This window comes from Henckelia pumila, unplaced genomic scaffold (assembly GCF_033568475.1).
Source record: "Henckelia pumila isolate YLH828 unplaced genomic scaffold, ASM3356847v2 CTG_461:::fragment_3, whole genome shotgun sequence".
Lineage (NCBI taxonomy): Eukaryota > Viridiplantae > Streptophyta > Magnoliopsida > Lamiales > Gesneriaceae > Henckelia > Henckelia pumila.
Window position 1 is genome coordinate 3,877,795 of NW_027331831.1, and position 21,986 is coordinate 3,899,780.

General features: G+C 36.2%; 4 protein-coding genes across 9 annotated transcripts; 2 read left to right on the top strand and 2 right to left on the bottom strand.

Annotated features, from left to right (window-relative positions):
- Positions 1–1,157: 1,157 nt before the first annotated feature.
- LOC140872095 (protein NRT1/ PTR FAMILY 7.3-like) lies at positions 1,158–5,028 on the top strand. The gene is made up of 5 exons (XM_073274838.1): positions 1,158–1,215; positions 1,402–1,516; positions 2,606–2,823; positions 3,301–3,863; positions 3,971–5,028. The coding sequence occupies exons 1-5, from the start codon at positions 1,183–1,185 to the stop codon at positions 4,833–4,835; spliced, it is 1,794 nt and encodes a 597-aa protein (XP_073130939.1). The 5' UTR covers positions 1,158–1,182; the 3' UTR covers positions 4,836–5,028.
- Positions 5,029–5,237: 209 nt separating this feature from the next.
- On the bottom strand, positions 5,238–8,191 carry LOC140871675 (putative glycerol-3-phosphate transporter 4). 2 transcript variants are annotated; one of them, XM_073274302.1, is made up of 4 exons: positions 7,964–8,191; positions 6,802–7,870; positions 5,707–6,246; positions 5,238–5,625 (listed from the first exon to the last, which is right to left on the bottom strand). In XM_073274302.1, the coding sequence occupies exons 2-4, from the start codon at positions 7,817–7,819 to the stop codon at positions 5,588–5,590; spliced, it is 1,596 nt and encodes a 531-aa protein (XP_073130403.1). In that variant the 5' UTR covers positions 7,820–7,870; positions 7,964–8,191; the 3' UTR covers positions 5,238–5,587. The 2 variants fall into 2 exon arrangements, with proteins under 2 accessions (XP_073130403.1, XP_073130402.1); XM_073274301.1 differs by having other exon boundaries at positions 6,802–8,191.
- Positions 8,192–9,739: 1,548 nt separating this feature from the next.
- On the top strand, positions 9,740–12,508 carry LOC140872246 (vesicle-associated protein 2-1). 2 transcript variants are annotated; one of them, XM_073275058.1, is made up of 7 exons: positions 9,740–10,016; positions 10,421–10,491; positions 10,586–10,667; positions 10,998–11,113; positions 11,240–11,350; positions 11,924–11,998; positions 12,189–12,508. In XM_073275058.1, exons 1-7 carry the CDS (start codon positions 9,962–9,964, stop codon positions 12,321–12,323), a joined length of 645 nt encoding a protein of 214 aa, XP_073131159.1. In that variant the 5' UTR covers positions 9,740–9,961; the 3' UTR covers positions 12,324–12,508. The 2 variants fall into 2 exon arrangements, with proteins under 2 accessions (XP_073131159.1, XP_073131158.1); XM_073275057.1 differs by lacking the exon at positions 12,189–12,508 and having other exon boundaries at positions 11,924–12,167.
- Positions 12,509–13,030: 522 nt separating this feature from the next.
- LOC140871785 (uncharacterized) lies at positions 13,031–19,550 on the bottom strand. Of its 4 annotated transcripts, none has more exons than XM_073274482.1 (15): positions 19,032–19,550; positions 18,896–18,948; positions 17,340–18,179; positions 17,192–17,258; positions 17,023–17,085; positions 16,451–16,514; positions 16,235–16,328; positions 16,070–16,153; positions 15,896–15,985; positions 15,731–15,758; positions 14,995–15,516; positions 14,829–14,890; positions 14,180–14,289; positions 13,552–13,639; positions 13,031–13,474 (listed from the first exon to the last, which is right to left on the bottom strand). In XM_073274482.1, the coding sequence occupies exons 1-15, from the start codon at positions 19,486–19,488 to the stop codon at positions 13,202–13,204; spliced, it is 2,895 nt and encodes a 964-aa protein (XP_073130583.1). In that variant the 5' UTR covers positions 19,489–19,550; the 3' UTR covers positions 13,031–13,201. The 4 variants fall into 4 exon arrangements, with proteins under 4 accessions (XP_073130583.1, XP_073130581.1, XP_073130582.1 ...); XM_073274480.1 differs by having other exon boundaries at positions 17,340–18,254; XM_073274481.1 differs by having other exon boundaries at positions 18,884–18,948.
- Between the last annotated feature and the right edge of the window lie 2,436 nt (positions 19,551–21,986).

The window sequence follows — 21,986 nt, forward strand, 5'->3', positions numbered from 1 at the left end:
GATTTGGGTATTACCTATATAATAGGATCTCATTAACCATGTATATGCTTTCATACACATTGAGTAATATGGAGATGCAAATTATATCAGATAGTGTGTGGATTTACAGCAGTTACCAAACATGCTAATTAAGATTAGATGTTGATGTGGGTTTTGATGCATATGGTAATCGGTTTAGTGTTGGGGTTGTGGTAAGAGATTTTCAAGGTTTAGTATGAGGGCCAGCAGTTCGTTTTTGTATGGATTTTTTACTTCGTTGCGATTTTAAGGATGTATGCATTTATTCTGATTCAACACAAGTGATACAAACCATCAATGAGCCGGAGGAAGATTTGGGCCCCTACCGATGCAACCGCGAAGGCTATACAAGATACATTGAAATCTGATTGATTTGTATCACTTCAACATATGCGACGATCAGCGAATGAAGTGACGCATCTTTTGGCCCGATCGAAAGGCAATATATGGATTAATATAGATATATATTCTTAGGTGGCTTCAAAACTGTGTAACTAAGGATATTGTATCTTAGTTTAATGGAAGATTTTATTTTGAAAAAAAATAATAATAATAATAAATAAATAAACAAGACACATTGTGCACATATATATATACATGCACACGCGTGCATGTTCTTGAAAATACGAACATATATAAACATCAGACACATACATACATATATACATATACACACACATATACATACATATACATATACACACACATATACATACATATACACACACACAGAAATATATATACATACATATATATATATATATATATATATATATTCAAGTCGATCGAGTTCCATAGTGGGGAAACCATTAATATAAAAACTCATAGGCTAATGTCTCAAATCTGACCAAACATATTAATCAAAGACAAAATCAATACAAATGTTAGGTCTTGTGTGACCATGTCACAATAATAAACTTTACCATCCTTATAAAGGACAAACAACATGTAAATTAATAATGTATATATCATTGTCAAAAAAAAAAATGTATATATCAATGTCCGTAGCCAATATTTCGCCATATGGATTTCTTCGTTTCCAATACTTCATCCTCCAATCTCAGCCGTCCATTTTGCTTTTAAACCTCTATATATACCCCTCCAAAGGCTCCCACTTAATTTCAGCTTGCAGCCTTGTTATATATTCCCACAACTCCTCATCAAATGGCATCGTCCTTAGAAGTATTATCCAAGGAGGTTATAGTCCATTCCCATTACTACTAATTATTTACATTTTGTCCTTCATTTTCAAAATAGCTAGCTAGCTCGCTTAGCAAATTCTTGTACTCGATCGATCTTTCTATATATATATTCACTTGGAAATATCGAGTGAGTGACTGAATGAATGAATAAATAAAAATTGTTTTTTTCTTCGATACATAGGTTCATTTGAAGGGGGAGGAAGAAAGGTTTACCGGGGATGGAAGTGTGGATTTGCATGGGAAGCCAGCAACAAGAGATAAAACTGGAAAATGGGTTGCGGGAACTATAATTCTTCGTAAGTCCTTGGTTAATTTACGTGAATATTTTTCAAAAATATATTACACCCACAATTAATACTGATCAGTGTATGTATTTCACATTTCCAATATTTTATTTTTGCGTTTTTTTTTGTGGTAGATATGTACAAGTAACTATTAAAGAATTAGCACATGAAATTTATAAAATTATTTAGTCATTTAATTAGCTAGTGGCCGGAGATGCTTGAGTTCGGTTTTTTTCCTCGTTTCTTTTAAGCAAGTTCGGGAGGGGTCAAATTAGTATCCAATTGTTGGTCTGTTTTATGAATTATGCGCCGCCTTTTATGTGATAATACACCATAAACTCTAAAATGATACGAACCACTAAAATAAGATATATATACGATCACTACTATTATATTATATATTATAGTCATCTTAGTATATTTTTATTTTCGTTAATAATAATAGTAGTAGTAGTAGTAGTAGTAGTAGTAAGGTATTATTGTATTATGTATATTAATGCAATGAATACCATGCATGAATACTCTTTTATGGTACCTACACACGCACATATGAATACTCTTCCCGACGTGTTGCTATCTGAGAACATTTTGATTTGGTAGAAGAAAGAAAATAAAATAAAAGAAACAAAAGAAGAGAAGAGAAAAGAAAAGAAAAGACTTTACAATTTTGAAATATTAATAAATTTTTCAATATTCTTTTTGGTTGCTTCGCATTTGCATAGATTTTACACATATATATATATATATTGAAGAGACTCAAACCATACTCTTTTAAAAGCATAGATTATAGACACATATATATATAGGCAAGAGTAGTATAGTGGGGGAGAATTAAAATATACTTTAAAACTTTAATCACATAACTTGGATGAGAAATAGTTGAAAATGTATATGACCAAGCAAGGGTCCCATTCAAGTTTCATTAGTACTGATTCTATTTTTTTGTAAATAAGACTATTCATTAGCTTTCTCTGTCGGCCAATTAAATTAATTAGAGCTCAAAGATTAAATGTGACGAATTCAATAGTTAAACTTTAATTTTATATATATATCTTTACTCAAATATATATGAAGTAGAATATATCTTGTTCAATGGTGCAGTGAATCAAGGTTTGGCTACTCTTGCATTCTTCGGAGTTGGAGTGAACTTGGTGTTATTCCTGACTAGGGTTTTGCAACAAGACAACGCCGATGCAGCCAACAGCGTCAGCAAATGGACCGGAACTGTGTATATATTCTCCCTCGTCGGCGCCTTCCTCAGCGACTCTTACTGGGGACGATACAAAACTTGTGCCATTTTTCAGATCATCTTTGTCCTTGTAAGTATACGTTAGAATCAAGTGGACTCTACGTGGGATCCACATGATCCATCGCTCTGCAGTGCACACGACAAGCAAGGATGAGACTATGCTGCACCCAGAGTTCTTCTCCAGGTGCAGCACAGCCGTTGGATCAAGAGCTCAAACATGAAATCATGTGGGAGCTCCCATGATCCAACGGCTAAGCTCCACCAGGTGTAGCATAATCTCACCCCAACAAGCAAGCTGTAGAGTATTGTTTTTTTTTTAATTTTTAATTTTTTTTGTTCTATTAGGAATATGCATGGTTTTGAAGCCACTTGACCATATGATTAAAGAGGAAAAAAAATTATAAAGAATATTTTTATTGTTACAAAAAAATCTCAACACAAAAAATGATAATATAAATAGATTAAATTATTTTTGTCACTTAGTATAAATGTCAAATTTGTTGAATCCAAGAATCTAACAACATGATGGTGTGTATATGGTTTGTAGGGGCTGGCGTTGCTCTCACTATCAACACAAATTTTCTTGCTCAAACCCCATGGCTGCGGAGGTGAGTCGAGTAAGTGCGAATCCCATTCGAGCTGGCAGATCAGTCTCTTCTACATCTCCATCTACATGGTTGCACTGGGGAATGGAGGCTACCAGCCTAACATCGCCACGTTCGGGGCCGATCAGTTCGACGAAGAGCACCCGAAAGAAGGGCACTCGAAAGTGGCCTTTTTCAGCTACTTCTATCTGGCATTGAACATCGGATCCCTCTTCTCCAATACCATTTTGAGCTACTTTGAGGATGAAGGGATGTGGGCACTTGGATTATGGGCTTCTACCGCGTCGGCTTTCGCAGCTCTAGTACTCTTTGTTGCTGGTACCAAGAGATATCGGCATTTTAAGCCCAGTGGCAATCCCCTGTCTCGGTTTTGCCAGGTTTTCGCCGCGGCTGCAAAGAAATTCTCTCTCAGTTTCTCTCCCGGCGAGGATGATCTATGCGAGGGCGACGCGAAAGAGAACTCCAACTCAGGTGCTAGGAAAATGCTCCACACTCATGGTTTCAAGTGAGTATAATGTACATTTGATACGAAAAACTATTCATATTAATGAAAACATTTATAATCATTGCCCTGTTTCACAAAGCTAACACAAACTTCACTGAATAATGCAGATTTCTGGACCGAGCGGCGTACATTACCTCGCGAGATTTGGAGCACATGAAGGAGAATGCGCGCAACCCTTGGCGCCTATGTCCTGTTTCTCAAGTTGAAGAAGTGAAGTGCATACTGAGACTCATCCCCATTTGGCTCTGCACCATAATCTACTCGGTCGTCTTCACACAAATGGCTTCGCTCTTCGTCGAACAAGGCGATGCAATGAACACCGAGATCTCAAGCTTCCGGATCCCGCCAGCAAGCATGTCCAGCTTCGACATCCTAAGCGTAGCCTTCTTCATCTTCCTGTACAGAAGAGTGATCGACCCAATCGTATACAGGGTCCGTGGAAAGAGCCTCACTGAGCTTCAGAGGATGGGGATAGGCCTGGTTATAGCGATCTCGGCCATGGTCTCCGCTGGCATCGTCGAGTGCTATAGGCTCAAGTACGCTAGAAAGGACTGCAGACACTGTCAAGGGTCGAGTTCCTTGAGCATCTTCTGGCAGGTCCCTCAGTACGCGCTCATCGGTGCATCGGAGGTGTTCATGTACGTAGGGCAGCTGGAGTTTTTCAACGCACAGGCGCCCGATGGGCTCAAGAGCTTCGGGAGCGCCTTGTGCATGACCTCCATATCATTGGGGAACTATGTAAGCAGTTTGCTTGTCTCTATCGTGATCAAGATCTCGTCCGAGGATAACATGCCCGGATGGATACCGGGGAACCTTAACAAGGGTCATCTAGACCGGTTCTACTTCCTTCTAGCCGGCCTAACGGCCGTCGATCTGATCATGTACATCGTGTGTGCCAAGTGGTACCAGAATGTGAAACATGAAGACAAGTCTGATCAAGAAGACGATGAGGCCGACGATTTCGAAGTTTAATGACTTGGAACCACGTACACTTGGCTGAACATGATCATATGCAATAAAGATAGATTACTGACCTTAGTTCAAGAGAGTGTTCTGTCCTGGTACTGTATCAGAGGGAATTGATCGAAATGAATCTTCGGAATTTAATCCAAATGAATTCGAGGTTGAGAGAATTATCTATTCGAATTTGAATAGAAGTGTAACCGATAATATATATATTTAAGGGTTGGATTTTTTTATGTCCAAACATTCTTGAAGCCTGCTCTAAAAGAGAATTTTAAATTTGTCCAACTTTCTATTTCACAAACGATCTCAACGACCCTCATTAAACGAGCTCAAACGAGCTTTTATTTCCATCCCTACCTCCAAACAACTTCATGTATAACAGTAAATAATTTGTAATGAACTGCAAAATTGTAATCACATCTGATGAATCAATTCATTTTACAATGTCGAACTACAATAAACAATAATAATAACAACAACAATATTGATGAATGATGAAAAATCTGCATATCAAATGCTAGGTGCAAATCGTAAGAGTGTACGTGTATATTTCCTACGCTCAAAGAACAACCAAGGACGAACAGAACAATAACGAAAGTGTACGTATATTTTCATACAAGGATAGTCGAAGGATTTCTTCATGATCTGAAGCAGCACCTTCGCCCACCGTAATCGCGTAGTATTTATTGTTTCGCAGCAAACTATTGAACAAAACTCTCGAATCTTTATTCAGCAAGATTACCACCATTTCAAGTCCATCATCCTTGGTCATTCAAAAGGGGGCTGGATGCAGGCCCTGCAACAAACAATAACAAAAACAATTTGAGACAAAGCAATGGATTTTTCGCGACGACACAAGATAGAAGCAAAAATCTACCTGTGCGAATTTTATGTCTCCCGTCTAGCCGTTTGTTTAATTTTTCTCTTAATTCGATCAGTACTAGATGAGATAAAAGCAGACCGGCAGCAAAGGCACCGATTATGAGCATCAAGAAAACTGCATCCCATCCATTGGATGAAAGAAATCCGGTCAAAAGAGGGCCTAGAGCAGCACCCAGAGAACCCGTACCATCGATGATGGCCGTGACCGTTGCAAGTGCTCGAGAATTGCCTTTTAAAGAACTATGAGTGCCGAGATCAGCAGAGACTGCGGTTGTAATGAGTGCATAAGGCCCGTTTACAAACAGACCAACTATCATCATAAGCAAAATGTTAACTGCCCTTGATGTGCTTCCATATTTACGGTATAGAAGAATTGACGGGATCGCAGCATACATGAAGCTGGCAGCTGTGGTAGCCCGAGCTTTTAGTTTATCAGATATATAACCAGCAAGAACTCCACCAAATATTCCTCCAACATCAAACAGAGTCGAAAGATTTCCAGCCGTCTTCACTGACATATATTGTCCCCCAATGGCTGTAATCAACATGCCAAGAAACCGGTTAAGACTTTGACAAATAAACAACAAGAAGAATGATAACTAGCTCAGAAGCATTCACAGATGCATTTCCAAAACAAAAAAAAAAACAGTCGAACAAAACTAATATCTGTAATCATCTACTACGGGTCATAGAATGAGGTCCTTCGGACAAACAGAGACAAATTGAAACTATGGCTTGAATCTTTTAACAATACACAAGGCATCCTAAACAACTTATATCAAATTTATTCAATTCCGATGTCTCCAATTTTGGTCTTAGGAGACCTTCACTTGTAACTCTGTTGAAACTAGTAGTTATCAGGACAGCCTATTACAACTATTCACCAAATATATGTCTCCAAAGTTTGACTTTTTTTTTTCTTTTTTCGTAATGATAGCTTATAGCTTCGGAGATTGATTGTACATGTAGGTAGCTTCTCCCTATATATATTGGATTCATTTTGATTAATAATGACGGAAACTGCATAGAAACGCAAACATATAATAAGGGCATAATAAGATATTCATCAAGTGAAGAGCTTTGAAAATACCAGTCTGGCTAAGGTAGAATGGCAACCAATAAAGAAACGTGTATGCAACCATCTTTGCAAAAAAGAGACACAGTGCAAATGGAATAACTCCCGGTATCGAACAAGCTTCAAGGAGTCCAACACTTTTTCTATTTCCAGAATCATTTCTGCCATTCACTTCATTGCCCTCAGCAAGCTTTCCCGATATCTGAGCTTCTTCATCTTCCGGTACCGATACAAACTCGGAAGATGGACCATTAAGTCTAGGGAATCCAACATCCTCAGGGTAAGCAGGCAAAAACAAGTATACAATTATCCCACTCATGAATATAAATGCCCCTGGAAGGATAAAAGCCCAGCCCCATCCATACTCTAGAACACCGGCAGCAAGCAAGGATCCAGCAATGTTACCAACCGAAGTATGTGCATTCCAAATACCCATTATAAGTCCTCTCTTCCTCTTCCCAAACCAGTTGCCTATAACAGCGACTACAGAAGGCCAACCTGTAGCCTGGAACAACCCCGCCAGCATTTGCATCCCCAAATAAAACCAAAATACATGGACATCAAAGAAATAACCCATCCCAAACAAAGCCACAAAAGTGCCACTCCCAATCATACCCGTGGTCAAGAACAACCGTAGGTCCAATGTGTCACCTAAATGCCCAGCCACGTACATTCCCACAGCATAACAAGAAAGAAAAGCCACATCAATCACTCCCAACTTCCACGTACCATCCTTCCCATCGAAAGGAGCCCAACCCATATTTTTCTTAACCATATCCCCATCATCACTCATCACCACCAACTCGTTCTTAACAAACAGATTGCCAACCGGCCAAGGTCGAAAGCTGACAAAGTTACTATTAGACTCCGGATGAAGAACACTCTTAACTATGCTACTGGGCTTTCTGGAAGCATGGTAGGAAGTATAAGCTATGAAAGTAACAATCAAAACAGTATATCTGTACGTGCTCAGAGTCCAACCCCTCCCCCTAATGCTCCTAACAACAGAAATCCCCGGTGGGTATCCTCCCATTTCACTCACTCACTCAAATCGTCACAACACAAATAAACGGCCTCGAATCACCTGAAATTTTCCACAAAAAATACAGTCTTGGAAGAAAAACAATAAGCCCGTTAAACCAGCGCACGTATATTCAACGTAAAAGCAAAGCGTTACCGTGACAGGGGACCCAATTCGTAACAACACGCAGACGAAGCAAAAGCTCCCATGAATCTTGTGTCGATTATTTGCACGGTTTCAAAATTGTTCCTGGGATCCAAAGATATATGCGTGTTTCATGAGAGAGATGGGGGAGCGGAGAGAGACATGTGGCAGCACAATAGGCGACCCGAGAAGAGGCTCAACATACATTGGGATTCGCGATAGTGACTGCATTTTCACACGTCTCACCATTTATCGCAAGCCACACACGCATGTGTGTTGCGTAATATGAATCATATGATAGCGAGACCAGTCATATGTGTCCGTAATTATACCAATAATTGTGTGTTTTCAAATTATTTATTACTATTATATATCTGCTCTTTCTAGGTGAAAACCAAAACCTAAACAAAACCCCGAAGATAACACAATAATAAGACACAAACGTGGCAGCTTATCTCGAAACCTAGTGAAGTGACGCCAACAAATTCATTAAAATTATTATTATTATATAAATTGGATAATATAATAATGAGCATCATAAAAATATATATCATATATCAAAACTCTAATATTTCAATTAAAAAATAAAACGCAAAAACTCATGTGAGACGATTTTTTTACGGGTTAATTTTATGATAAAGATCTCTTATTCGGGTCATTCATAAAAAAATATTACTTTTTATTATAAACATGGGCAAAGTTGACAATTTCTCACGAATAAAGTTCTGTGAGACCGTCTAAAAAGAGACTACTACTAATTAAAATATGGGTTAGTCTATGCTACACCGAAAGTGTTTCTTCCCCTATTTCAATATCATTAGATCACGTGGAACCCATATATTTTTATGCAAATTGACATATGTCTTGATGATCCAATGATTGATATTTGACCACATCATGGGGGAAAAGTACTCAGGTGTAGCATAGAATAATCCTTAAAATATAATATTTATAACTATGATTTATGGATTAAAAATAGTCTCATGTCAGATGGTTTTACGGATCTTTATCTGAAATATGGGTCGATCGATTTATATTTATAACGGAAAGTAATATTTTTGACATGAAAAATAATATTTTTTTTATGAATTAGGTCAAGTAAGATGTATGTCTCACAGAATTGACTCGTGAGATCATCTCACATAAGTTTTGTTAAAAATATAACTTATTAGGATCGAGTTTTTTTTTTTAACACAAAAACTCATGTAAAATGGTTTCACGGATCAATTTTGTTATACGAATATCGTATTTGAGTCACACATGAAAAAAATAATATTTTTTTATTATTATAAATAAGATTAGAGTAAACCTATTTCATAATAAACTTACTCTTTTTTAAATTGGTATTTCCTCCTTATAATGCATTCAGTATATATATATTAATTTATTACAATAGCAATACATTTGACATAAAAAATTATATTTTTCATGATATCGCGAACAATAAAATATATATCTCACAAAATTGACTCTGATATCGTTTCATAAGAGTTTTTGTGTACCTGCAATTATACGTGTGTTGTGTCTATGGAGTATATGTGTGGATTAATGTTTTGTATCATTCGATCACACAAACAAAAACATCTGTATTTATTGCACATATGGATAGTGATTATCCAATCATAAAAGCTATTTTAATATATCTGTCTTTCTCCTGGCCCCTCCATTAACTAATGAAGCAACTAAAAATAGCAAAATATATGTGTGTATATTTACGTGTGTGTATATATATATATGTATGTGTATATATATTACTCTCAGCAATTTTTGAGGGGGCGTAATTCATTTTCCGCCACCCAAAATCGATTTATTTATTGATTTCTGTTCCATGCATTCTACTTGATCCTTATTTCTCGTCTCTTTGATTAGCTCTCTTGGTTTTGTGATTATTCTATCATTCATTGTTATGCTATATTTTCTTTTTTCTTTTTCTTTTTCTTTTTTTGTATCTGATCGATCTTTAATTTGCTGGGATCACTCACAATTTAATTAATTTGTTAATCTGCTACGATGACTGTTGCTAAGCAATTGGTCTCTGTGCGGCCGGAGGAGCTCAGATTTCAATGTACCTTTTTTTCCTTTTTCATTACGATTATTATTTGGTTTCCCTTCTTGTTATTATTATTATTATTATGAACTAATTATTTAGTTAATTCTTAGGGAATATTATTCATGGACATGCTACATGTTGCATGAAAATATTTAGGACGTGCAATTAGTCGAGCTAACTAGTTTTTCGTGATCCATTCGGTTCGAGTTCGGTTATCGTGGTGTTCGATATATTACATGTTCTTTGAAAATTCTTGAACGGTTTCGTGATCTTTATTATTGTTATTATTGTTATTCGTAGATTCGAATATGTGTGTGTGTGTGTGTTTTTGTATATGTTGATTAAATATTGGACAATTTGAAAAACTTGTGTTTATGACTTATCGATTATCGGTTTTTTTTGTGGGGTCATTTTATCAGTTGAATTGGAGCAACAAAGTTATTGCGATCTTAAAGTTACAAACAACACAGAGAACAATGTTGCATTCAAGGTATTATAAATTTATATATGATTCGTGTTCAATTTTTCGTGTGTAGAAATTATTTTATCCTCAATCCATGAAATTTATTTAAAATTTGGTTTAGGTGAAAACAACCTCTCCAAAAAAATATTACGTGAGACCAAACACTGGTGTAATTCATCCATGGGATTCGTGTGTCATAAGAGGTGATTTTTCTCATTACCATTTTACACTTCGCTAAAGCCTGAATTAAGGATCTGTGTAATATAATTACATGTGGATTAATTTATGATAAAATTTTGGAAAGGATTTTAAGGTTGAATATTTGACTTTTGTAGCTATGTTTGTGTCAATCATATATACATAATTGATTCAAAGCGAACAAGGATAAGAAATAAGGGTCTCGTAATAAATTCTTGATGTTAATACATTAAATGAATGACAACAAATGTAAAAATTTTGGCATCAAAATGGTTTCAAAAGCTATATGATGATTGTTTGTGTATGTATAATATAATGTTGATGTTTTTGTTCAGTTACTCTTCAAGCTCAGAAGGAGTATCCTCCAGAAATGCAATGTAAAGATAAGTTTCTCCTTCAAAGCACAGTCGTGCCTCCAAATACAGAAGTGGATGATCTTCCACAAGATACTGTAAGTACCTAATTCCGCCAATCGAACTGTTTTGCTCGACTGAAGTTGTCCGGTTCATCATCCATTTTTGAGTACATGAGCTAGTTTTTGCAATGGGAATTTTGAAGTGGAGTTTTGTTGCAACAGTTCAACAAGGAGGGTGCAAAACCATTAGAGGAATGCAAGCTTAGAGTTGTGTACATGCCTCCTCACACGTCTTCTGATAAATTGGATGATGGAATTAAACAAAACAATCCAGTAAGTTCAAATAATCTTTTTTTTTTATCACCTGAGAACGCATAGCTGCCATCATTCGGTAGACAATGAGTAGACTTCGGGGCTAACGCAATAGCTTACAAATCATGCTAACCAATGCGATCAGCTCGCCCGAAATGGGGTTGGTAAGGAGACTCAAACTTCTGACCATTAGTCAAACGTTCACTTACTCCACCAACTCGGACACCCCTTTAAAGACAAATTACCTATCTTTTGAACTCATGCCTTCTTGTCTTGATCAATTACACATATAATCTCTTGAAACACGGTTTGATTATATATCTAATTCTAAACAATAATGAGGGTGTTCCCAAGTGATTAACTAGTCATGTCTTCACTTCAAAGGTGGGCAATGAAAAATTATCCACAGTAAGTAACAACCAGACTAACCAGTAAGCCTCATAAGAGCATCACAATATTCATCCCAATTCTGGTGTCTACAAATTCTCCATCAAATTATTCATCTAATTCCCAAGTAGAACTTACCATATAATTTATAGCATTGATAGGTACTCAGATGGGAGCTGATTAATTTGTGGTAATCATGGTGTGCAGGATCAGGTTTTGCAACGGCTTCAGGATGAGAGGGATAAAGCCGTTAGACAAACTCAACAGCTCCAGCAAGACCTGGTTTGTACTATAATACTCCTGTTGTATAAGAGTAACATATATACTACCTGGGATTTTTCCAAGAGGCAGAGAATGTTATGCATATACAAGTTTTCTACATATATATTTTTTCGAAAGGGCGAAATTCATTTTCATATCAAGAACAGATGATTGTATTTGAGCCTTGCCGCTTCATCTTCTTAACTTGCAGGAAATTCTTAAGAGACAAAGAAATCGGGGAAGTGTTGAAGGGTTCTCCTTCAAATTTTTGCTGCTTGTGGGACTCATAGGGATCACAGCAGGATTCCTTTTAAAGTTACTGCTGTCTACACCTTCCACAGATTAAAACAAAATCTCACCTTAATTGTTTGGATCATGTGGTAGTCACCCTGTGAAAAAAGATCAATGGGTCTGATCGAACAATCATTTTTTTATTTAGTTTATCCACATATACTTTTTCATATTGGCAAATTCTGTAACCAACTTTTCCAAAATGTAATACACAGCATATAATGAAATATTATTCTCACCTGGACGATCTCAAAAGCATATCGGTGTTAGTTGATTTGCGAGGTCTAGACGCAGAGGAATCAATCGGTGTTCTTTGGTGCTGAACAAGCGACACCCATATATGGCAAGCCATTGACATAGGAAACCATGTTCTTAGGTTTTCTTTTCTCAAGAGTTTGTTGCAACTAGTATGACTGAAGTTATCAAAAATCTTATCAATGAACTTGGCAGGTTCGTAAGTCATATCTACTGATCTACATAAAATCTCACTTTCAGAAATAAATCTCATGAAAACTTGTAACTATACGCTCCATTAACATGATAAACGTGGAAAATTTATGCACGCTCTATGCAATATCCCAGAACACCATTCAGTTTGAAAGAATAGAAGTATAAGCATGAATCAACGATGGGAACATAAATTATACATATTATGAAGCATTAGATCAAACCAAGGAATCTAGAACAAAAAAGAATCTCACATTTGAGAAAATTATAAATTATAAATAAAGAAAAAATTCAAACTTTTATTACAGAGGACAGTGGAGAAATCGCTGAAAGACCAACTAAACAGTTACTTGTCCATACATATTGGAGAAACAGAGTTGGTACAGGGAATGAACAGATTTAGAATTACAGTCTACAAACAATTTCTACATATAATAGAACAACACATGGTAAGTAAATTTACAACAAAACATTCACAAAAATGTTTCATGTGGCTGACATTGTTGGCGCATGAGAACTGAGAGTCGCGCCTTGTCTATGCAGTTTTTGTTTTCTAACAGCCACATGACATGAGGCAAAAAACTCGTGCTTGAGCGCTTCCTCTGCACTGATCCTCAACCGAGGATTAACTGTTAAACATTTATCCACCAAATCTAAAAGCGATTTGGGTATGTTTTCAAGGAACTGTGGTCTTCGTGTATTCTGTACACACCAATCTAGAAGCTTTACGGGCAACATATATTTTGCGTCGAGTAAATCCTGTTTTCAGCAAGGTAATCTAAGAGGGAATGTGAGATATGAAAAACAACATATAGAACAGGTAGTAGCGACAATACCGTAGAAAATGATGACTCCTGGTTGTGTAGCTTGGCTACTTCCCAGAGATCTTCACTGCCCCTTAATTTTGCTATCTCTTTTATATTCCTGTCCATCATTATACACAGCACGCCGAAGCAAGAATATCTAAGTTCAAGTGTATGGGGGCAAAACGAGTTGAATCAAACCATTACAAATATGTTTTGATATACAAGCTAAAGCTTGAGTTCTATTGTGCCCACTCAAGTATAACTTCAAGCTCAAAAAATGAATTTCAATTTTGAAGAAATAACATTTTTGAGCCTCAGTCTGGCTTGAGATATAGTTCGAGTTAGAGCTGAATACATAATGTTTGAGCTTGACTTTGAACATTAACAAGCAAGCACTTGAAATACGATTCAAGTTTAAAAGCACGTTAGTTTCCAATACATTTTTACACAATATCCTAAATATACTAATGTTCACAGTGCCTGCAAGCTATAGAACATAACAATTTGAACCCAAAACCAAATGGAGATACTCTTGAATATGTTGAAATTAGATTCAAATTTGAAATTTTAAAAAATGAATCAAATTTTGTTGCAACCAATTTGAAAAGCTTGTAACCCTGTGTTTACTCCTCTATTCAAGGCTTTTAACTGCTCTTACTGGTCAGGGTCGCCAACGAAAGGTGTTCGTCCAATCATCAGGTATATTAAAGTTACTCCAGCAGACCAAATATCTACTTTAGGACCTTGATGTGGAGATCTGAGCAGCACCTGCACAATGCACTTTTTCAGTAAATAAATGGTATTGCCGTGCTTTGTTTTTCTGAGTGAAGATTTTGTTTTTACCGTTACTGGTACCAATTTATTATCCATTTATGAAATGATCACCCTGTTGATGTTCAGTGAACACTAATACATGACCAAGTTTATGCCACCAAATATTCTATCATTGTCGAAAAAGGGAAAGAAAACGATGACACATGCAAGTAATTCCCAAAAACCATAATTGTCTTCGTTCCCTAGATCAGTTTTTGAAATCACGACATACATTACAGAATAGATTAGGAGGTTTTACAACCTTTGCAACCTATTCCAATGATATTTTATTTTTCTCGGTTTTCTGTTTTCTATTAAATCAAATAAAAGTGTTGCCTTGTAGGTGTAAGAATTTGACAGCTTAAATGGTTTTTTAATTTAGTCATTGAGCTGGTGACCCAAACTCATCAATTCTGACAATCAGAGTTTTATAGGTTACATGAATATTTAAGCCTTGTCAATCAAATGCCAGTAAAAAGGTGCAGGCTTCTTACCTCTGGAGCCCGAAAACCTTTAGTTCCCACACATGGACCTTCTCGTTTGTTCTTTCTCTCACCTATAGACAATACAACATATTCCATCACCACAATCCAACTGCCCAACTCACGAGGATACAAACAAAAATTATAAGAGAGGGGGGGGGGGGGGGGTGCACAAAACCTCTATTCTTTAATAATCCTGCTCCACCAATCACCACTTCAGAGACATGGAAAGGCATTGGAGTCGGATAAAAGAATTTTCTATCTAAATTTGTAGGAGGAGCAGCAACTCTTTTGCGCTTAGAAGTGGGAGCATTTACTGATTCACTGTTTCCACCCTGCAAGGCTTCCTGCACAAGGTTTATCAACTCTTTCCTACCTTGGTTTGGCATGGGTTCTCTCAACCTTTCTGCTGATTGGGTTTTTGTGCTAGTTGGATCCTTTGCGGAAGTTATCCCAGAGCCATCTGCACCCTGGCTTTTGATGTTGTTCCTACTGCAAGTGCCAGTGAAAATTTTTGCTTGGCCAATATTCCTTTTCAGATTGCTGGCTGGTAGCAAGGGCTTCATGCCTTTTCCTGCATTCTGGCTGATGACTTCGGGAAACCTGCCATTGGGGAAATTCCTATTTTTCACAGGTAGAGACTTTGTTTGGGAAAGAGAAATATGATCGATGTTTACACCATGCCCTGACTTTGAATTAGCTGTGAAAATGTTAAAATGATATAAGAAAACACTTTCAATTTATCAAATATTGTGTAAAATTGCTCTTGGAGCAAACCTAAAAATATCATACCATAAAGCATTAGCATAATAAGTTCAGATTGGGTTATTTGGGCATAAGATTATTCGTCTTTGAAATAAAAAAGAAGAATTTATGACAATATAATGAGTTCACTTTAGAGAACAAGTACTAACCAGTGGACCCGAATTTTTTGTGCAAATCCTGATAGAAACGAGGAGAAGAACCAATATAGACTATCAGATAATTGGCTATCAGATAATGTGCATCAAATACAAAAAGGAAGCTTCACGCATTGGAAAGGTTAAAAGTAGCACAATTCACAAGTTAGCTTCACTTACCAAGGCAAGATTGAAATCAATGAGGTAGCCTTTATTGACCTTGCGGGAGAAAAGAAAGTTTCCAGGTTTAACATCTCGATGAACTATGCCCTAAAAGCATGAGAAGAAGTTCAGAACTCATTCTTGGAAGATAATTTTGTAGCACAATTTATGGATCCACTTAGATATTCTTACTTGCTTGTGCAAACCAGCTAGGGCTCTAAACATGCAATAGCCATACCATTGCAGCTGAAAGACATCTATTTCTTTCTTCAACACCTGTGGATAACAGAATGAAATGGAAAACATGGTAAATGAAGAAATTACACAAGTTAAGAAAATGAAAGTAATGATTATAACCTCAGGTCTATCATGCTCAACATGCTCCAACACAAGGCAATCTGAATTCCCATTCTTCAATGAACCTTCGAATTTGATCACAAAGTTTTTTCCCCTATTATAAGAGGGAAAACCAAAACAAAAACAAAATTGAACATTAAATCTTGTTTTCAAAAAAAATTTCTGTATGAATTGGTGTAACAATAAACATTTAATGTATTTTATATGTATTTTTACCCAAATCTCTCCAGCATTTTTAACTCGTTGTACACATGATTTCTATTAGCATTGACATGAGGACCTGAAAAAAATAAATAAATTAGCACATTTAAAAGGTATCATTAGGCTGAATATGCCCTTTGTTTTATTATAGATTCTAATGGACCACCAACAACGCACTCTAGCTGCTATTAGTGTAACCTCCAATTGAGGAAGTCATTCGGTTAATGTCGCCCTTGTCAAGGAATATACCACCAATGAAGAACTCATGAGAAAAATAGCATTACAGAGTGATATTCAAAAAGCAGTCAATAGTTTCAAGTTTCGACAAAATTTCAGTTGAAGAGCACGGGATAGGGTGCCACTCCTACTAGTTTGGTCAGAGACTAACAGTTTGAGGTCTTCGCAAGTTAAAATCACAGATGATCTCCAATAGGTCGTTTCTACTTGCTTAACTAAGCTTCTGACAAGAGAGTAGGTTCATTATCTTGCGTGCTAGCATTGTTATTAATAGTAAGCTTTTTCAACAGAAAGGAAAATATGACATGAACAAACTTTAATTACTACTATTAACATATATAGTGCCCCACATTTGATGGCGAAAGCAACCCCGTCAGATTTTCTTATTGCCTTGTAAACTGTGCCATAACCTCCTGCATAATGACATCAACATAAAGGTAAATCATAGAATAAATAAAGTCCGGAGACATATGTGACTTTTTATTAATTAATTAATTAATATTTAAAATGGCGCAACACCTGACCCCTCTTCTTCTTCTATAGTAAAGGATTTGAATTTGGGAAATGGTTTGTTCTCAATACCATTCTGCAAAATAAATATGCATCACTTTCAGCGAGATATTTATTGGTTAGACCAAATGTTAATACATATATGTACAACAGAAACCTGAGGTGCCAGCTTACTGGAGGAGTTGAAAGACTTTTCCCTGTTCTCTGTTACTGTTTCAATTCTCAAATTAATATTCATATTTTGGTCAAGGGTGCTTTTCAACTTTTTCTTGGCTGGGATTGGCTTCTTTTCTATTTTAATGTTCTGTGGCTCTGCATGATGACCAATATGCTTGCAATTCTCCATGGTCTGGCTGGTAGTATTTTTTCTAGAACTCGGTGCGTTCTTTTCATCAGAATTTGGGGTGTCTTCCTCACACAGCAGATGCGCTTCTGTTCTCGATTTGTCCTGAAGAAGAGCCACATGATTGGCTTCTGCCACATTTTTACTTCCAGATTCATATTTACAAAGTGGCAGAATTTCTTTATGCCCTCTGCATCTACCAGAATCTCTTAATAATAGTCCTTTCCCTTTCTCATTGAAATCCGTGGTAAACGAGGCACAAGCATCAGCAACCTCTCTTTTTACTCGTGAATTTGTTATCTGCTGATCTAATTCCAACTGAGATGAAGAACCAACAAGGGCACCACAAAGAGAATTCGTGGCATCAATTTTACAAACTTGGCTCACATTTGAACTGCCCAAAATTTGTTGTGGACGTGAGAACCTTGGAGGAGGCATGGATTTCATTATCTGTTCTATGACCAAGGGTTTGAGTGGAAGCGGGATTCTATCACAAAACTCATAGTCAGGATGTGTGCATCCAGAACAGTTCCAGTGCAAAAAGCTATCATCCATCCCCTTATTTCCATGTCCATTATTTTCAATTTCATGAACTACTTGTTCCGAAATGGAATTTGTCAGCATGGGTGCTGTGGATATAACTTTTGACTGTTCCTGGAATGTCAAGATTGAAGAGAAATTAGACCGGTTCATTGTGTTTCTGCTCGATTCTCCATCAAGGGAATACTCCTGAAGCAACAAACAGTTAAAGGTGGTTGAAAATCAGCACAGAGTTTATGCTAACAAGTAGAGTAATAAATCAGAATAATAATTATTGAATATCCCACAACACTGAAATATTCTGTGACAGGAAACTAGAGAAAGAGATGCTAAATCATAATCAATATGTTTAAATTTCTTTTTTTTTATGAAACATGTGGCTTATGCCTTGAAACTTCAATGATAGTTTTATCATGAATCTTTATATCATGGAGGAAACCATATTGACCACTCAGGCTGTAAATTAATCATAAAAGATATGCCAATAGAAGTCAGGCAATAAGTTGGACAATAAAAGACATGAGTGGTTGATAGAATAGAAGAGTCATTATTGTATCTACATACTGCAAATCATGGAAAAAATTAATTAGTGAATTAAACATGTACATTAAGTTGGAAATGAATTAGAAAGGATTGATGTTCGTATGTTAGTCTATTCAGATTTATTGGAATTTTTAAACGTGATTTTTACATAAATATGTAGCCATCTCGATTCATTTCTCAGTTTACCTACTGACTACACAAATTGCTCTTGCATGACTTTATCTTGATAAAAGAACGTATATTATATAAAATAAAATAGAAGTCACTGAAATTACTTGAAAACGAACATTTTGAAAACTGCTGGGCATCACATTGTCGCTTTGATCCGAATTCTCCTCCTCTGCGGGAAATTAAAAAAGTTCAAAGTCCAAGGTGAAAGCAAAGAACGAGCAAGATTAAAAACATTAAAAATAATAATTTTACCGCTAAAATCCTTGAATATTGTCCTTTTCATCACAGAGAGATTATCAACCTCCGGTCTCATTCTCTTCCTTCTCCTACAATAGGTCTTCGCTAATTCATTTGAAGCGACAACTTTCAGCGACTGAAGAACGTATTCTGGTGGATCGAAATGTACTGAATTCATATCCGAATTAGCAAAAAATTGAGTGATAGCAAAGAATCCAGCATTAGAGAAGGTCACGAGTCCTTCGGCAGTCAAAAGAAGAGGAGAATTAGGAATCGAGCAAAGAAACCGTATGTAATGAGGTGTATCATGAAGGAACGAGCATTTGGAAGCCAGTTCTTCGATCCGCACAGGGCGGCGAAATCCGAGCATAAGACCGAATACGAGCCACGCGGCGGTGGTGTGGTTTGTGGCGGCTTGTTGAGTGGTGCTGAATCGCAGCCTGAGTTCAGAACTCGGCGGGGCGGTCTCCATAATTATCAAGATCAGCAAGCATTCAACAAAAAATGCATAAGCGATAACATTTTCTAATCTAGGGTTCCTTTTCCTGTGAGAAGAGAGAAGAAGCGGGAAATTGAAACTGCACTGCAGCGGGTGTTGAGATTTGGCACGTGATCATTTCCCGCCAATATCCAAATTTAATTTATTTAATAAAAACTAAATTATGGTTTATTTTATCGGTAAATTAGAGGTAAATCCCCAAACACAAAGGTATTTTGCTTTCCAATCCCCATGCCAGTAGATTTCCATTTTCAGTACCTGACCCATGTTCATGTTTTGTTTCAGCTCCCCATTTGCCCCGAAATTACCCATATACCCTTTTTTAAAAAAATATATTTTATATATGTTAAATAATAACAAAAGATAAAAGGGCAAAGCAGAAGAAGTCGATCCATCCTTTCTCCCTTTCTTCTTCACCGGGCCTAATCTGCGTATGGTCTTTTGCGCATCCGAGATTTAGTCAACAAATTTGGCGTGGAAGATGATGAAAAAGTCGCCTAAACCCAAGAAGTCGAAGAACATAAAAAGGGCAAAGCAAAAGAAGTCGAGCATTGATCCTCCAGATTTGAAATCGAAAAGAGCTTCACAATGTAATATTTTTTGGAATCCATTTCAGTAATTCTTTTCTATTCTATTTTGTTATTATTGGTTGTTGTTGATATTACTTTTTTTTTTTCGTATGCTAAATCTTAATCCCTAAATTCTAGGTTTTTTGTTGTTCATTCGCTTACAGATCATTCGAATTGTAGGGTTTTTTTCTTGTTCATCCGGTTACAGTTAATTTGTTTTAATATTAAACTGAGTGTTTATTCTTCCTGATGAAATATAAAAAATTATGTTTTAGTGGAGAAAATATTTTTATGTGGGGCAAAAACCACACCCCTGTTTCCTGTTAGAAAGAATTATGGCGGGTAGTATCTTAAATTCTCTACGTCGGTTACCTAATTTTGAATGTTAACTTTCGACATCGGTGTATTGAAATGAAACTTGTATATTTATTTATTTAGATTGAATTGAGTATTCGAAATGCTTATATAATTATAAGCTGGATTTAAAAATCAATGTAACAATGATTGAAATAGAGATTTTTATCACTTAATTAAATGGTTTTACATTTGGTAATGAAAATGTGATGATCATATCTATATTTTTGTGTGTTTGTGATTTATATGTAAGTTATTTTTTGTTTGTTTGTGATTTATATGGCAAAATTTTTTTTATCGCAGTTCTTGATCATATTATGGTTTATTAATAATTTTGTATATATATATATATGAGTTCAGGAACGACAGTGGAAGAGAACGTTGTTGATGAAGGACAAAACAAGAGAAGTACGAAACTGTACTGTAGTCGATGCTCACCCACTTGTTTTAAAGATGCGATGACAGAACTAAAACCAATTCTAGGACAAAAACAATGGATTAGGATAAATGAGACTCCTTTTGCTAATTGGGTTGACATTCCCGAACTCGCTGTTAGTAGTCGTAGAGTTGATTTCATATTGAATAGATTTCAGATTGAATCATGTTCTTTGACTGTGGGTGATGGTATTATGATTCCCTTTTCTCCAGAAGAGTTTTCTATTATTTTTGGATTGCATCATATTGGGCAGCCTATAGACTTGGATCTAAGAATGGATTCTATGTTTGTGGCTCGTCAATTTGGAGGTCAAGTTGGAAAAGCAAAGCGAGCGACAATATATAAAAAACTTATTTCTCTTGCAGGCAGTGATGATGACTTAGAAGTTGATGATTTTGTTCGGCTTTACATTTTGTTCATCTTCAACTCCATAATATTTTCCACCGGAAATTATTTTTACCCCGAGTTTTATATTTCCTTACCTGGACAATCTTACCACATTCTTTGAATATGCTTGGGGAGATGCCGCGTTTTGATTTATTCAGAGAGAAATACGCAAAACTGGAAGTAAAACTTATTTCGATGGATGCACTGTTGGATTAATGGTGCGTATTTTGTTACTTTAGCTATTATTGTATTGTTTTATCGATTAATTGACTATTATTTAATTTGGTTTAGGCTTGGGTGTACGAGAGAATGCCTTCTCTAGGTGTACGACGTAGTTTAGAAATGTTCCCTCGCTTGTTTCGGTGGATGGACAGCAAAATCCCATTGAACGAGGAAAAAGCTGAATTATTGCTGAAATCCATAGATTCAACGAAGGTAATTGTTTGATATAATGAATTGAATTGCTCATTTCAATTTCATGGTTTCACTGACAACATTTTTTGTGATTTTATAATTTTACAGGTCTTGCCGATATATCTTTTTCCTGAGGAGAAGAAATTGGACGTAAGTAGTTTGACCTTTTGCCAAATACTTTTTTTGGAATATGGATAATTGACTGAAAAGTTCAAACCATTAATTAATAGTTTACTCAACCATAGGTGTTGAAAGTGGCTGACGGTACTACCGATGTAGTAAGATCAGAAGTTGTGAGAAAAAAAGTTGTT